The 16,009-nt window shown below is 48.6% G+C and overlaps 1 protein-coding gene across 2 annotated transcripts in view; it reads left to right on the forward strand.

The window, feature by feature from the left end:
• The window catches only part of LOC144785866 (NACHT, LRR and PYD domains-containing protein 3-like), a 251,221-nt gene that overhangs the window by 210,913 nt on the left and 24,299 nt on the right, over positions 1 to 16,009 (forward strand). For both annotated transcript variants that reach the window (XM_078664719.1, XM_078664720.1), the window contains one exon: positions 11,979 to 12,146. In XM_078664719.1, coding sequence (XP_078520845.1) covers positions 11,979 to 12,146 — 168 coding nt within the window. The remainder of the gene's footprint in view (positions 1 to 11,978; positions 12,147 to 16,009) is intronic.

Genomic DNA, 16,009 nt, shown 5'->3' on the forward strand with positions numbered 1-16,009 from the left:
ATCGCTTTGTTCGCCCTAAGTGTGGCAGGGTATACTCAGACGTGAGTCCCTTGTTCACTTGGCCACTGGATTCAAGATAGCCTGGCTGATGAGGATTATGAATCCGAAACCGGTCCCAGGATGCTTGTTTCCGGTCCAGGGAAGACATGGCTTGGCAGTTCGGGCTGGACTGTTCCCATAAGGCACAGGGTCAGACTGATTTGCATATAGCCATGTCTGAACTGGGGTGGCTGAGTGAACTAAAGAATGGTGATGGATTAAACCCAGATCAGTTGACTGGGGGTGAGTGTTTGATTTGTTCAAGCGCTCCGTCCATCATCCCCTTTTGTATCGCTTTGTTCGCCCTAAGTGTGGCAGGGTATACTCAGACGTGAGTCCCTTGTTCACTTGGTCACTGGATTCAAGATAGCCTGGCTGATGAGGATTATGAATCCGAAACCGGTCCCAGGATGCTTGTTTCCGGTCCAGGGAAGACATGGCTTGGCAGTTCGGGCTGGACTGTTCCCATAAGGCACAGGGTCAGACTGATTTGCATATAGCCATGTCTGAACTGGGGTGGCTGAGTGAACTAAAGAATGGTGATGGATTAAACCCAGATCAGTTGACTGGGGGTGAGTGTTTGATTTGTTCAAGCGCTCCGTCCATCATCCCCTTTTGTATCGCTTTGTTCGCCCTAAGTGTGGCAGGGTATACTCAGACGTGAGTCCCTTGTTCACTTGGCCACTGGATTCAAGATAGCCTGGCTGATGAGGATTATGAATCCGAAACCGGTCCCAGGATGCTTGTTTCCGGTCCAGGGAAGACATGGCTTGGCAGTTCGGGCTGGACTGTTCCCATAAGGCACAGGGTCAGACTGATTTGCATATAGCCATGTCTGAACTGGGGTGGCTGAGTGAACTAAAGAATGGTGATGGATTAAACCCAGATCAGTTGACTGGGGGTGAGTGTTTGATTTGTTCAAGCGCTCCGTCCATCATCCCCTTTTGTATCGCTTTGTTCGCCCTAAGTGTGGCAGGGTATACTCAGACGTGAGTCCCTTGTTCACTTGGCCACTGGATTCAAGATAGCCTGGCTGATGAGGATTATGAATCCGAAACCGGTCCCAGGATGCTTGTTTCCGGTCCAGGGAAGACATGGCTTGGCAGTTCGGGCTGGACTGTTCCCATAAGGCACAGGGTCAGACTGATTTGCATATAGCCATGTCTGAACTGGGGTGGCTGAGTGAACTAAAGAATGGTGATGGATTAAACCCAGATCAGTTGACTGGGGGTGAGTGTTTGATTTGTTCAAGCGCTCCGTCCATCATCCCCTTTTGTATCGCTTTGTTCGCCCTAAGTGTGGCAGGGTATACTCAGACGTGAGTCCCTTGTTCACTTGGCCACTGGATTCAAGATAGCCTGGCTGATGAGGATTATGAATCCGAAACCGGTCCCAGGATGCTTGTTTCCGGTCCAGGGAAGACATGGCTTGGCAGTTCGGGCTGGACTGTTCCCATAAGGCACAGGGTCAGACTGATTTGCATATAGCCATGTCTGAACTGGGGTGGCTGAGTGAACTAAAGAATGGTGATGGATTAAACCCAGATCAGTTGACTGGGGGTGAGTGTTTGATTTGTTCAAGCGCTCCGTCCATCATCCCCTTTTGTATCGCTTTGTTCGCCCTAAGTGTGGCAGGGTATACTCAGACGTGAGTCCCTTGTTCACTTGGCCACTGGATTCAAGATAGCCTGGCTGATGAGGATTATGAATCCGAAACCGGTCCCAGGATGCTTGTTTCCGGTCCAGGGAAGACATGGCTTGGCAGTTCGGGCTGGACTGTTCCCATAAGGCACAGGGTCAGACTGATTTGCATATAGCCATGTCTGAACTGGGGTGGCTGAGTGAACTAAAGAATGGTGATGGATTAAACCCAGATCAGTTGACTGGGGGTGAGTGTTTGATTTGTTCAAGCGCTCCGTCCATCATCCCCTTTTGTATCGCTTTGTTCGCCCTAAGTGTGGCAGGGTATACTCAGACGTGAGTCCCTTGTTCACTTGGCCACTGGATTCAAGATAGCCTGGCTGATGAGGATTATGAATCCGAAACCGGTCCCAGGATGCTTGTTTCCGGTCCAGGGAAGACATGGCTTGGCAGTTCGGGCTGGACTGTTCCCATAAGGCACAGGGTCAGACTGATTTGCATATAGCCATGTCTGAACTGGGGTGGCTGAGTGAACTAAAGAATGGTGATGGATTAAACCCAGATCAGTTGACTGGGGGTGAGTGTTTGATTTGTTCAAGCGCTCCGTCCATCATCCCCTTTTGTATCGCTTTGTACTGTAAGAATGGCAGATGGGTTGGTCTGTCTCAGCATTTACACAAATAACAATTTAAATAGCACTATTTTATTTCTTTTATAGCGCCACTCATTGAAATGAGGAGTGTTAGAACACTTTACATAACAAAACACTTCATCCATTCCAAATAAATCATGTAAGTGTCTAAATTAATGTACAAGATGTGTTACATCAGACAGTCAGGGTTACAAGGTGTAGGAGTCAAATACACTTCATAGCTCACTGTGGCCTACTAGAAGCATTACTATTTATTAACTGCAAGTAACAAAAGGATCTCTGTGTTCATAGCAGTAATCCACTTACCTATCTAAACAAAATAAAAATCTCTGATCTGCATGTTACTTGATATGATTTGCAGGAGACATTTTAAAAAAAAGCATATTTTGTTGCATTTTTAGTTGCCATATGTTATAACATACACATAGCAGAGCATCACTTCCAGTGAGGTCACTTCCTGTGATGCCATGTGGAATGTCACGCGTCGTGACGTCATGTGTTTTGATAGCACACGTCATGATGTCACTTGCATACTGCCTGACTTGGTCAATCCCCCCATTTCTTTTTTTAGGATTTATGCCTTGTCGAACACACTTAGTTCCCCATTATGATGGCAGGCGGATTGCCACCAGCCGGCCGGCGGTGGCAATCCGCCCACCATCACAACCACATTTACCCAGTGCTTAATTTGAGCCAGAGCTTTCCGGTGCTGAGCACCGACACTTAATTGGTTTCCGGTGCTCGACACCGGCGCCAAATTGTAAACACCACACTTGGGGCAGTCTGCCACAAGGTGGCGCTGCTTATGTAATTTTGAGATGAGCAGTATAACAGTTGTTTAGGAATACAATATACATTAAAAAATCACTAATACTTGCCTCCCCAGCCGTTACTTTAGCTTTGGGGACCTGGAATAATCTGAACTGTTGCATTTACATGCAAGAGAGATGGTTAAGTAGTTGTGTTGGTAGGGATGACAGGGGCGATGGGTGGTGCAAGCTGCAGGGCCTCCTGGTCAGGGCCCTAGCACTTAATATTTTACAAATTAAGCTGCATTTACCCTCGCCATATAATTATGGCGGGGGTACCACGGCGGGCGGAAAGTCTGTCCGCTGCTTTCCCACTTGTCGGCAATTGTCACAATTCCCGGCCGGGCGGAACTCGGGCACAATATGGTGGCGGTGCCTGGAAGGCACCGCCATCCATATTATGATGCCTGGTGGTTCAGGCCATTCCATGGCGGCGATGCGGCCATGGAAAGGCAGGCGGGAATTGCTGTGGGGGCCCGTTGCAGGCCCCCGGGGGTGTGAGGAGGATGAGGGTCTGCACTTGGGGTGTACCTATGATACCCCCATTCATTGCCATGAACAAGGCGGCCGGCACTGCGCGGTGCCTGCCACATTGTGCATGGCAATGCACAACATGCCTCTTTGGCATTGCAGCGGGTTACAGCAGCACCAGCCGCAATGATAAAGATGCGGGATCCGACTCATCCTAATTGGCGGTGCAGGACCGCCTTACCACTAGGGTGGTGGGCGGACCGAATGGGGCCCTTAGTTGGAAAATATATGCAGATTTTTTCTTTGCTAGGTTTTCTATGCAGAATAAAATACACATTTATACATGTTTGACTCGGTGATGACACTGCAGCAATACAGCAAATATGTTCCCTATTCGAGCTGCAAAATGTAGAATAATTTGTGTTTCCTAGCACACATTCCTGAGTCTTTACCGGCAAAATTTGTACTGGGAACTTCACACTGGCAGTATTTTTCTATAACTTTGCACAATGTCAATTATCTTTCCACACTGCTCACCGGGTGTCGTCAGCTGCTCGCTTCTTCCCCCTCTTCCTGGACACCCAGGCCATGGTCAATGGGCGTAACACAGGCCCCCGCATCCCCCGCAGTGCGGGGGGCCCAGGGGCGGCAGGGGGCCCCTCAGCACTGTTCTCACGCCAGAGGCCCCTCTGTGCACCTTGCAGGGGGGCCCCTACAACTTTCGTTACGCCACCCGCCATCCTGGAGCCTGCCGCAGAGGATTCTGGGCCGTGCCTGCACACAGCTGCGCGTGCCGAGCAGGCGCTGCGGGGGCGGCCCCGAGCACTTTATTGGAGTAATTAGCCTGTCTGTTGATGCCACGTGGAGACAATAAACAAGCAATTATTTCATTTAACAGCTGTGGAGAGGCCTGCGCCCGCCACTCCTCCCCCCTCACACCGAAAGCCCCGCACGGCGGCCCCTGGGAGGCTGCGGGGCCCGAGGTGCCGAGGATCAGGGCGAGAGGGCGAGGCGCCGGGATTGAGGGTCGCAAACCGAGGGCTGGGGCGGCAGGGAGGGGCATTAATTACTGTTTAAGTTTTAGTGTCCTAGTCCCCCGCACCAGTGCACAGGTTGTAATCCTGCCCCAGTGCAGTGTGTAGGCCTGCCACCGTGCACACGTTCTTGCCTGCTCCCACCACACACAGTTTGTATCTTGCCCAGGGCAGTTTGTGGTATAGCCGCAGTGCACAGGTTGTCATACTGCCCCAGTGCATTGTTTGCAGTCCTGCCCCAGTGCCCCGTTTGTAGTCCTGCCCCAGTGCCCCGTTTGTAGTCCTGCACTAGGGCACTGTTTGTATTGCTCCAGGGAGTTTGCTGTCCTGCCCCAGTGCACAGGTTGCAATCCTGCCCCAGTGCACTGTTTGTAGTCTTGCTCCAGGGAGTTTGCTGTCCTGTCCCAGGGCACTTTGCAGTGGTCACCTCACCAGTGAGTGCAAAGCACAGGTACGAGTCAAGGTGGGCTCAAGTCAGTGCAAATCATGCACTCAACCTAGGCTGGGTGACCAGGTCTTGAGAACCAGAAACCGGGACATTTTGGGAAAATAGAAGGACTACCATTTTTCATCAACAGAATAGCGCAGAATGACAACTCTCATCAACATAAGATCAAAGAAAAGGCATTAAGAAAATAAATAAAATGTAATTTCTGCATCCAACATCAAACACATTAATTAAATTCCTTACCACCTGGATCTCATCCGAGACGGTCGCTCCCCCCCACGCTCCCTGGCAAAGAATTCTGCTGCAATATCATCTGGCTGGTATCGTAGCAGCACGCTTGCTCGCACTTGCATCTGTGTCAACGCGCTTGTTTAAATAGCTGCTTCCGACTTCGCGCTCGTGTAATCTAGCCCTTTAAATATCGCGCGTCATTTATAAGGAACTAATAACATCGGACTCCATTGGAATAGCACTGTTAACATCGCGCTCGACATTTAATCACAGCGCCCAAGTAATTTTGCTTTGTTAAACATCGCGCACGACAGGATTAGCAAATTCACATAGCGCTATGTTGATTCATCGCGCCGTACCTCACACTAAGCTAGCATTTAGGTAATACTTCGTGTGACTGCCGCCTTTTATAATCTGCATCTTTTTCTGCTGCCTCAATTGTGTGCACTATTGTTATTTAGCTTTGCACTGACCAAAGGCTGCCCAAGTTTCACTTTCTAACTCCATTTTGTATCCAGGTTGTTGTCTACTCCCTTGCCCCGCCTACCCTCCCGGCTAACTCCTCCCAGCTGACCCTCCCACGCTCCGCCCCCTCCACTATCCATTTAAAGCAGATGTCCCAACGTGCAGCGTCCACGCGCTACGGCCGCGCCAAAGGTGCGCCAAAGGTAAGCCCGTCTACGCCCGTCCGCGCCTGGACCGCGCCCAGCGCCAGACCCCCTGTTCCACGCAATGCCCAGCCCACCCGCATTACATACGACTCAGCCACCCTCCTAGCACTTAATCCTGGCCGACTCCCCAACTGCGCCCAAACCTCACCTGGACACACCCATGGACCCTTCACATGCATCTCCTGCAAGTTTGACGGCACAAAAACCAATTCCGCATCCACTAACACCAAACATAGATCTGACGCCAACCACCTTAAATGCATCCTACTCAACACCCGATCGGTCCACAGCCACGCCATCAACCTCTGGAATCTACTAGACACCATCTCTCCAGACGTCGCCTTCCTAACAGAAACATGGATGAACGCCTCTTCGGCCCCAGACATCACCATAGCCATCCCGGAAGGCTACAAGATCATCCGAAAAGATCGCCCCAAACAAACAGGAGGAGGCATCGCCATCGTCCATAAGAACTCCATCCGCATTTCAACCAGCTCAGACGACAACCTCTCTAGCGCCGAACACCTTCACTTCCAGATCCACACCGACCCCAAGACCACACTCAGAGGCACGCTCCTATACAGGCCACCAGGACCCCGTGCACAATTCACTGAAGACATCACTGACTTTATCGCCCAACATGCCCTCTCCTCCGAGGACTACATCCTATTGGGAGACCTCAATTCTGGACAATCTCGCCAACCTAGGACTCAAACAACTTGTTAATACCCCCACACACCGCGCAGGACACACTCTCGACCCTATCTTCACCTCCAGCAAACATATTTCCTTCAGTCACACCACAGTTCTCCAATGGACGGACCACAGCTGCGTTCACTTTGTCTACAAAAAGACCACATCCCACAACCATCCTCAACCTACTCTGCAAAGAAATTGGAACAAAATCACCATCAACCAGGTCTCCACATCGCTTCTTCAAAACCCCCCTGCCCACTCATCGAACCCCAACCAAGCAGCCATCAACCTCACACAATGGCTAACCGACACTGCCCACAACCTAGCACCTTTGAAAAAACGTCAAATCAAACTAGGGAGCAAAAACGCCCCCTGGTTCAACGATGATCTTAAGAAATCCAAGAAACTCTGTCGCTCCCTTGAGAAGACCTGGAAAAAAGACCCAAACACCAACACCAGGGACGCCTTCAAAAACGCCTCCCGCATACACCACCAATTGATCCGGACTGCCAAGAAAACCGCATTCAAAGACCGACTAGACAAAAACGCCCACAACAGCAAGGAACTATTCAACATCGTCAAAGAGTTTACCAACCCCATTGCCAACTCCAACAACATCACTCCCTCTCAAACCCTTTGCGACTCACTAGCTTCGTTCTTCCACGACAAAATCGCAGACATCCACAACAGCTTCAACAACCAACCCGAAGACCAACCCACCAAACCCTCTGCCGTACCTTCACCCCCCTTGAACATCCTTAATGACTGGAACCCAATCTCCACTGAGGACACCATTCGCCTGATGAACTCCATCCACTCAGGATCCCCCTCAGACCCTTGCCCTCACCACATCTTCAACAAAGCAGACTCCATCATAGCACCACACCTCCGAGACGTCATCAACTGCTCCCTCAAATCCGGCACCTTCCCAGAAAGCTGGAAACCCGCCAAACTCAGCGCCCTTCTGAAAAAACCCACAGCTGACCCCACCGTACTCAAAAACTACCGCCCCATCTCGCTCCTCCCATTCCCGGCCAAAGTCATCGAGAAAGCTGTCAACAACCAGCTCGCCGCCTTCCTCGAAGCCAACAAATCCCTCGACTCTTCACAGTCCGGCTTCCGAGCCAAACACAGTACTGAGACCGCACTCATCGCAGCAACAGACGACATCCGAACTCTACTGGACAATGGAGACACAGTCGCCCTCATCCTCCTCGACCTCTCCGCAGCCTTCGACACAGTCTGTCATAACACCCTGCTACAACGACTTAGAAACATCGGAATCCAAGGAAAAGCACTGGAATGGATCACTTTTTTCCTTGCCGGAAGAACTCAGAGAGTACGCCTCCCACCATTCAAGTCAGAGGCCACTGAAGTCATCTGCGGCGTGCCACAAGGATCTTCACTCAGCCCCACCCTCTTCAACGTATACATGAGCCCCCTCGCGACCATCGCACGCCAACACAACCTCAACATCATCTCCTACGCTGATGACACTCAACTGATCCTATCACTCACCAAAGACCCAAACATCGCCAAAACCAACCTACATGAAGGAATGAAAGAGGTAGCCGAATGGATGAAGCATAGCCGTCTGAAACTGAATTCAGACAAAACAGAAGTCCTTATCTTAGGTACCTTCCCCTCCGCCTGGGACGACTCTTGGTGGCCAGAAGCCCTTGGAAAAGCACCCATCCCAACGGATCACGCACGGAACCTAGGCGTCATCCTGGATTCCTCACTCTCGATGACCAGACAAGTCTCCTCATCTTGCTTCAACATTCTTCGCATGCTCAAAAAAACATTTCGCTGGATCCCCACCGAAACTAGAAAAACGGTCACCCACGCACTGGTTACAAGCCGCCTTGACTACGGAAACACCCTTTACGCCGGTACCACCGCAAAACTTCAGAAAAAACTCCAACGCATCCAGAACGCATCAGCCAGACTCATATTAGACATCCCGCGTAAAGAACACATTTCTGGTCACCTGAAAAACCTCCACTGGCTCCCCGTCAATAAGAGAATTACTTTCCGCCTCCTCACCCACGCACACAAAGCTCTCTACGAACTTGGACCCGAATGCCTCAATTCACGTCTTTCCTTCTACACCCCCTCCCGCCAGCTGCGCTCTTCCAACCAAGCCCTCGCTACTGTTCCCCGCGTCAACAAAACCACCATGGGAGGAAGATCATTCTCCTACCTAGCGGCCAAAACCTGGAACTCGCTTCCCATGCACCTTCGCCTCACTCAAAACCACCTAGCATTCAGAAAGCAGCTTAAAACCTGGATATTCGAGAAGTAATTCCCCACCCCTCCTCACGCGCCTTGAGACCCTCTGGGTATGTAGCGCGCTATATAAATTTATTGACTTGACTTGACTTGACTTAAAACAGCTACTCACTAGCACAGCTTTATAACACCCAAAAAAAGCCTCTCAATGTTTTCAGTCGACCCCCTCTAACCTCTTCCATGCTCATGACGGCTCCCGGCCGTCATGAGTCATGGTGGGCGTGTGCTGATGACGGCCGGGAGCCGTCATGACCACGCCCGCGATCGGAATGTTCAGCACTGTGGCGGAATTCGCGCCACAGTGATGAGGTTAAAACCCGGGACATGAGACAAAAATTACCGAAATCTGCCGGGACAGCCGGTTGAAAACCGTGACTGTCTGGGCTAATCCGGGACGTCTGGTCACCCCAACCTACCTCAACCCCTTCTTTATGGCAGGAGATAGCATTTGAGAAGAAGGTAATTCCACCCCATGTCCCCAAAACAGCTGCAAGGCCTTCTGGAAGTCTAACGTTGCTGGACTTGGAGTTCAGTCAGAGAATCTCAGGGTCTTCTAGTTTGCAAAGGCTGGTTGACGGCAGACTGGTGCGAGCAGCATGACAAGTCACCAGAGCTATCTAGTCTTAGGGCCTGATGTAGATCTCGGTGGACGGGTTACTCCATGGGATTTATTTTTTACTCCTATGGGATTTATATTTCGGCGGACAGGACCTGCTACCATTGTGATGGAGCGACCGGGCCGCCGTGATCGAAATCAGGATCATACCCCCAGATTCATCATTGTCCTCTTTTGCGAGCCCTTAATAGCGAATATTAAGGAATCGCTATTAAAGACTCGCAAAACGGAATTCATGTAGAAATCGCAATATTATTTGCGATTTCTACGGCTTCCTTATTTGCGATTAGCAAATTGCTAATCGCAAATAAGGATGCGATTTCAAGGGTGCCAGGGGTGTCCAAAGGACGTGTGTGTGTAACATACAACTTAGAAAAATGCACTAAATTGCATTTTTCTAAGTTTTCGCTATTTACCACGAAGTCAGACTTCGCGGTAAATAGCGGCCAAAAATAGCGATTTCGCAATTCTAAAATGGTTCATGAATTGCATTTAAGGAATCTCAAATAGAGATTCCTTAAATGCAATTCCTCGCAATTTAGCGATTTCGCAATTTGCGATTTTTGCATTTGGGGTGATGAATCCCAAATGCAAAAATTGCACTCGCAAAGGGCCAGATTCTCAGAATCTGGCCCTTTGCGAGACGATTTTCCGTTGATGAATCTGGCTGATAGTTTATACTGTTGCCTTCCAGACCAGGCTGCAGACGAGTGACCAGTCCTGGAAAGAAGTCAGAAAGTGTGAGGAGGCGAGGGGCCACATCTGTCTGCTGGGTCCTGTCCCTCTTTCTGCTGCTCTCGCGTCTCTGTATCTTTGTAATTTGGGAGGGCTTGTCCCACTACCCATTCAGAGCCTTTGGTTTTTGGTGCTCTATCGGTTTACTAAGACTCGTTGTATGTTTCTAATACCTTCTTTATATTTTTGTGCTATTCGAAGCCCTCTGAAGCAGTAACCTGACAGCATGCCAGCGCTAAATGTTTATATGTACACCTTAGCTTCTTCCGTGCTCATGACGAGCTCAGCTCGTCATGAGGCACGGTGGCGCTGTGCTCATGACGAACTCAGCTCGTCATGACGCGGCGCGGCGCTCACACGCGAGGCTAATTCCCCCGCTGTGCTGAGTGTTCTATGTAAATGTAAATGTAAATTAATACTTGTATAGCGCACTACTCACCCGCAATGGTCTCAAGGCGCTTGTACGAATACCGCTGTGGAACCCATCCTGGCTTTCCCTGTGAGGTGTCCACTCCTGGCCACCCCCAAGGTGGAGGCCAGGCATCCTTTAGCGTTGTGGAGGCCGTTGTGGAGATTAAGCAAGCTATTGCCCAGAGTTGCAGAGTGGGACTCCATGATTGGAATAGGCACCGAGGCGAGAATTATCAGGTCTGTGGAATTTTTGAGCCCAAGACCCGCCGAGGCGGGGAATTGAACCCTGGTCCCGGGCCAGACCTCTGCATCAGGGTCTGCCGCTCTAACCATTGAGCCACACTTCTCTGAAAACGGGCGTGGTCATGACGAGCTCAGCTCGTCATGAGCACAGCGCCAGCGTGCAGCGTGACAAGCCGAGCTCGTCACAAGCACTGTGGTGCTGCGCGTCCCCCCTCCCCCCAGCACTGTGGTGCTGTGCGTCCCCCCTACCCCCAGCAGCGCGGGGGGATTAGCCCCGCGGCAAAGGTGTTAAATGCAACGGCACAGTATAAATACATTGCGCCAGTGCTTATAAGCGGACAGGCACTGTTGGATACCGAATGCCTGAACTTATTTAATTTGAAAGGGAGAGGGCCTGTATTTCTCAGCAGGGGTGCAGTACGTTTAATGGGAGAGCACTGGCATTTCTGAGTAGCAAACAGTTATTCTGGGACATTTGGGACTTGTATATTCCCATTTCGAGCACTCTGCAGCGCTAAATTGAACGTCAACACAAACTTCATGGTGTTTTTATAGCGAGCAAACGTGCAGGCACCATACCCTGAATTATCCGCATCTTGTGTATAGCACTGGCTGACACAGTGGCTATCAATACTACACTCTGTATCACTTGTTTACCACTCCACAATGCTGAAAGGAGTGTTACCTCTGAGACTCTCCTGTTGTTTGGAATGTTTCCTTTAGGGCCTCCTGTCAGATGATATAATAGCCTTTCTGCCAGCCTCCTTATTTTTTTATTGTTGTACCTTTCAAACACACTGCCCGAGGGAGCCATTGCTCTGTCTAGCCAGATCCAACTAGGAAACTCAGGGGATATGTGCAGACAGAAGGATCGATAGTAACAAGTTCTCGCCCTCCTCTTCTCCTCTCTCTCTCTCTCCCTCCCTCCCTCCCTCTCTCTCTCCCTCCCTCCCTCTCTCTCGCCCTCTCTCTCTCTGTGCCCTTTCACAGAATGGATGCCAACCATCTCACGGATGCCTGCACTGCGTCTCTGGCACGGTCGCTTCTGCCAAACCAGACCCTGGAGCTGCTCCTGCTGACGCGCAACGCCCTGACGTCGCAGTCCCTGCCGCACTTGGACACCATCTGGAGAGAGTGCAACTCCATCAAAGTGATCAAGCAAGTCTGACAACACATTGTGAAAAATTACCATGTTGCAGCCAGGCTTTTCAGGTCCAGGCACAAATGCATGTGTTAGTAGAGAAAGGGTACGTTACTCGTCAAACCTGACAGGTCATCACGCCCACTTCCGGCCAAGGCCCCGCCCCAGCACCGCCCCTTTTAACTGAAATCTCTTTTCATGTCTACCTGTTTCTGTGCATGCGGGAAACATCCTGTACGACACAACTTTTACCATAAGTGCCTTTTTTACAACGCAGATTTTTCAACGCAAGTCATTACAACGAATTGTGCGGGGGGTGCTCTAGGATAGGTAATAGTTTAATTTACTATCCAACACCTTCCCTACTATCCACGGACACTGGAGTTGGAATAGTAAATAAAACTATTCACTATTCAGCACGCCCCAACGTAAGTCGTTGTAACGACTTGCGTTGAAAAACCTGCGTTGTAAAAGCATGCGTGGTAAAAGCATGCATTGTAACAACGTACATCCATGCATGCATCACAATTACAAAAATAGTATATTTCTGTAACTGAGTGCAGGCTGTATTAGTATACAGAACATCTTCTGTCTATGTTGACATTTAGGAGTATTAACATTCGGGTTTAGGATTATTATAATGTCTTGTGCCAGGTGTTGAATTGTAAGTAATTATTTTACATTAACAATTACTATTACAAACAGCTGCCTGTTGCACCAGAGTCAGCTAATGATGATTAAGGGGATCCTTTGTGAATAATTAAAGGTAATGGCATTTAAATTATGACACACGTCTATTTTCGCGTGAGCAAGCCTTTGGTCTGGCATCAGGTGCGCTGTTCTTCTGCGTGGACTTTATGTTTTATCACTTCTGGATGGATGCCATATTTTAGGCTAGAGAGGTGAAATCTGGTACTGTGGTGAGTTATATTGCACTTTTAACCAGGAAGCAGGGATCACCCACATAGTGTAATATTCTAATATTGCATAGTCACATAGGCCCAGATGCATGAAGCTAAAAACCGCTCGCAAAGGGCCAGATTCTCAGAATCTGCCCCTTTGCGACCGGTATTTTTGCATTTGGGATGCATCATCCCAAATGCAAAAATCGCAAATTAAGAATTAGCTAAATTGCGATTACTTGCATTTAAGGAATCTCAAATTGAGATTCCTTAAATGCAATGCATGAAAGTTTAAAAAATAGCGATTTCGCTAATAGAGCTCGCAAATTACCATGAAGTTCAACTTCATGATAATTTGCAAAAACTTTGAAAAATGCACTAAAGTGCATTTTTCAAAGTTTCATGTTGCGCACACACTACTCTAAGGGCATGAGTGTGCGCAACATATGTGCACAGATCAATTTCAGGCGTGCACAGGGTGTCCTTTGGACACCCCTGCACCCTTGAAATCGCATTCTCATTTTGCGATTCGCTAATTGCGATTCGTAAATTGAGAATGTCTTCCCATTCATTCCTATGGGCCTCTAGGCCCATAGGAATGAATGGGGAGGTATTCCTTAATTGCGACTCGCAATTTGCGAACCGCAATTAAGGAATTTTAAGAAATCGCTAATTTAAAGGGATTTCTTCTTGCATAGCATTTTGCTATTCCTTAATAGCGATTCCTTATTTTTCGCTAATAAGAAATCGCAAAATGGATGCTTGATGCATCTGGGGGGAAGTCTAATATTCTTAAGTGGCAGGTGGTCGGTCCTCTGTGACACTGCGTTGTGTAAGCCTCTACTGCAGCTGACTTCTGCTGATTTCCAGGTCCAGGGAGTCTGACGTACGTCCATATATTCTTGAATCATAATCTGTGTGGACTGATAAAATGCCAGCCAAGTGGTTCAACAGAGGGTTTCTATAATAACTGCTCCTATTATCCAGTACAGAGCATTCAGGATCTGTGGCAGAGATGTGGGCCAGGATGGGACCCTTTCAGTGAAATAACAAAAAAGGGTCTGCAAAGTTGTGGAGTTTCCTTCTCAAGAATTTAGTATATTTCTCACTAAACGTATGGAAAATATGCATCGTTTCTTGTGGTTTGGGCTTTCGCGTGGAAGCCAGATCTTTCCCAGTGCTTTAATATTGCATACTCCACATTTTAACATTATATATTTAAGTGTAATTCCATGTTCCATTCCCTTGTGAATGTTGAGTCACCCAGCAGGAAAAGCTATGGACTTTCTTACAAAACGCTTACAAGTGAGCTCGTTTCAGCCTCACACGCAAAAGAAAAAAATACTTTTGGGCGTAAGGAGTCGAGATCTACATGAAGGCCAATAATCGACACAGAGATTTGCTTGCGAAATAAAAACAGTGCTCATCGCAAATTAACATCCCCGGTGTAGAAGTCTGCATCTTTTAGGAAATATTGGAGGGGGGATCAGGAGTTCCCTTTCAACCTAGGGGTAAAATAGTTGGGGTAAGATGGGAGGAAATTGTGCAAATAATCATACCGGGCCTGATTCACAAAAGTAATCTGAGACAAAATCCTAACTTTAGTACTCCTAAATGCCTTCTGTGAATACCAAAAGTCGTAAAGATTATTTGTATCAGATTACTTTTGTGAATCGGGCCCACCTTGTTTAGCTAAGCCCAGCTTTCTATCCAGCTCCGTAGCATCCCATGTGAGAGTCGCGTACCCTCGTCCCAGGTAGAGCTGCTTCCCTGACATTCCAGCTGAGGTACAAATATGTATGAATGTATATGGTATTAGTCTAGCACAAATCTAGCTATAAAGGCAGAGGAGTTCTTTACTGGATCGAAGACGAGCGTAAAGTCAACGAGGGATAGGACAGGTACCTGCTTATTTGATTGTTACTGCTTTGGGATGGTGTGTTCTTTAGTGTTTTTAAAGAGGTGTGTCTTCAACGGATGTATGACATTACAACGCATGCTTTTACAACACGGTTTTTACAACGCATACCATTACAACGCATAGCGCTTTGGGGTGCTGGATAGTGAATAGTTTAATTTATTATTCCAACTCCAGTCCCCGTGGATAGTAGGGAAGGTGTTGGATAGTACATTAAACCTATTCCCTATCCTAGAGCGCCCCCCAGTGCAATGCGTTGTAATAGTTTGCGTTGTAAAAGTTGCGTTGTAAAGGCACTGCCTGGTAAAAGTTGCGTTGTAAAGGTTGTTTACCGTCTTCAACCCTTTCCTAGAGTGGAGCAGGGTTGGGGTGTTCCTGATAGATACAAGGATGTTTTTCCAGATCCTGGGTACACAGATAATAATAATCCCCATTTGTAAAGCCACCATCAGCCGTAAGGGTCTCTAGGCACTGGGGGCCGTCGGGAAGATTAAGCAAGCTATTGCCCAGAGTCACATGGTGCTGGGCTAATCTGCCGCCGGTGCCGGGGATCGAACCGTGATCCCCAGATTCCGAAGTCAGTCGCCCTAGCCGCGGCGCCACACCCCTTCAGATGGGAAAGGCCTGTATGTGATAAGGCCATGTATATGATAAAAAAAATTCTGCATAGACAAGCTCTTTCACTTTAAACCACCCAGCAGTTTTAGAGGCAATCCTTGCTCTGTAAAGGGCTCTGGGGGGTGGGGGGGGCAGTATAAATGTAATTGTAAGCTTTATTCTTTAGTCAATTAAAACCATTAAAAATAAATAAGATTTACACTGAACTCAAACAATTATCAGATATAATTCCTAAAACTTCTGTGTGTAAAACATGTGCAAATGAGGTGATTGTGACCAGATGATCAATGTGATGTGGCTTAAATTAGTTGATATCTATCAAAGTTATCAATAGGGCCATGTCTGGCAAATAGGTCCTTAGTTCTACTGCTTAAAACATGTAGATTCAAGTCTTACCAAGGCAGACAGTACATTCCAGAGTTCTTCCACCAGCACGCAGGCT

Source organism: Lissotriton helveticus, chromosome 10 (assembly GCF_964261635.1).
Source record: "Lissotriton helveticus chromosome 10, aLisHel1.1, whole genome shotgun sequence".
In the NCBI taxonomy this organism is placed as follows: Eukaryota; Metazoa; Chordata; class Amphibia; order Caudata; family Salamandridae; genus Lissotriton; species Lissotriton helveticus.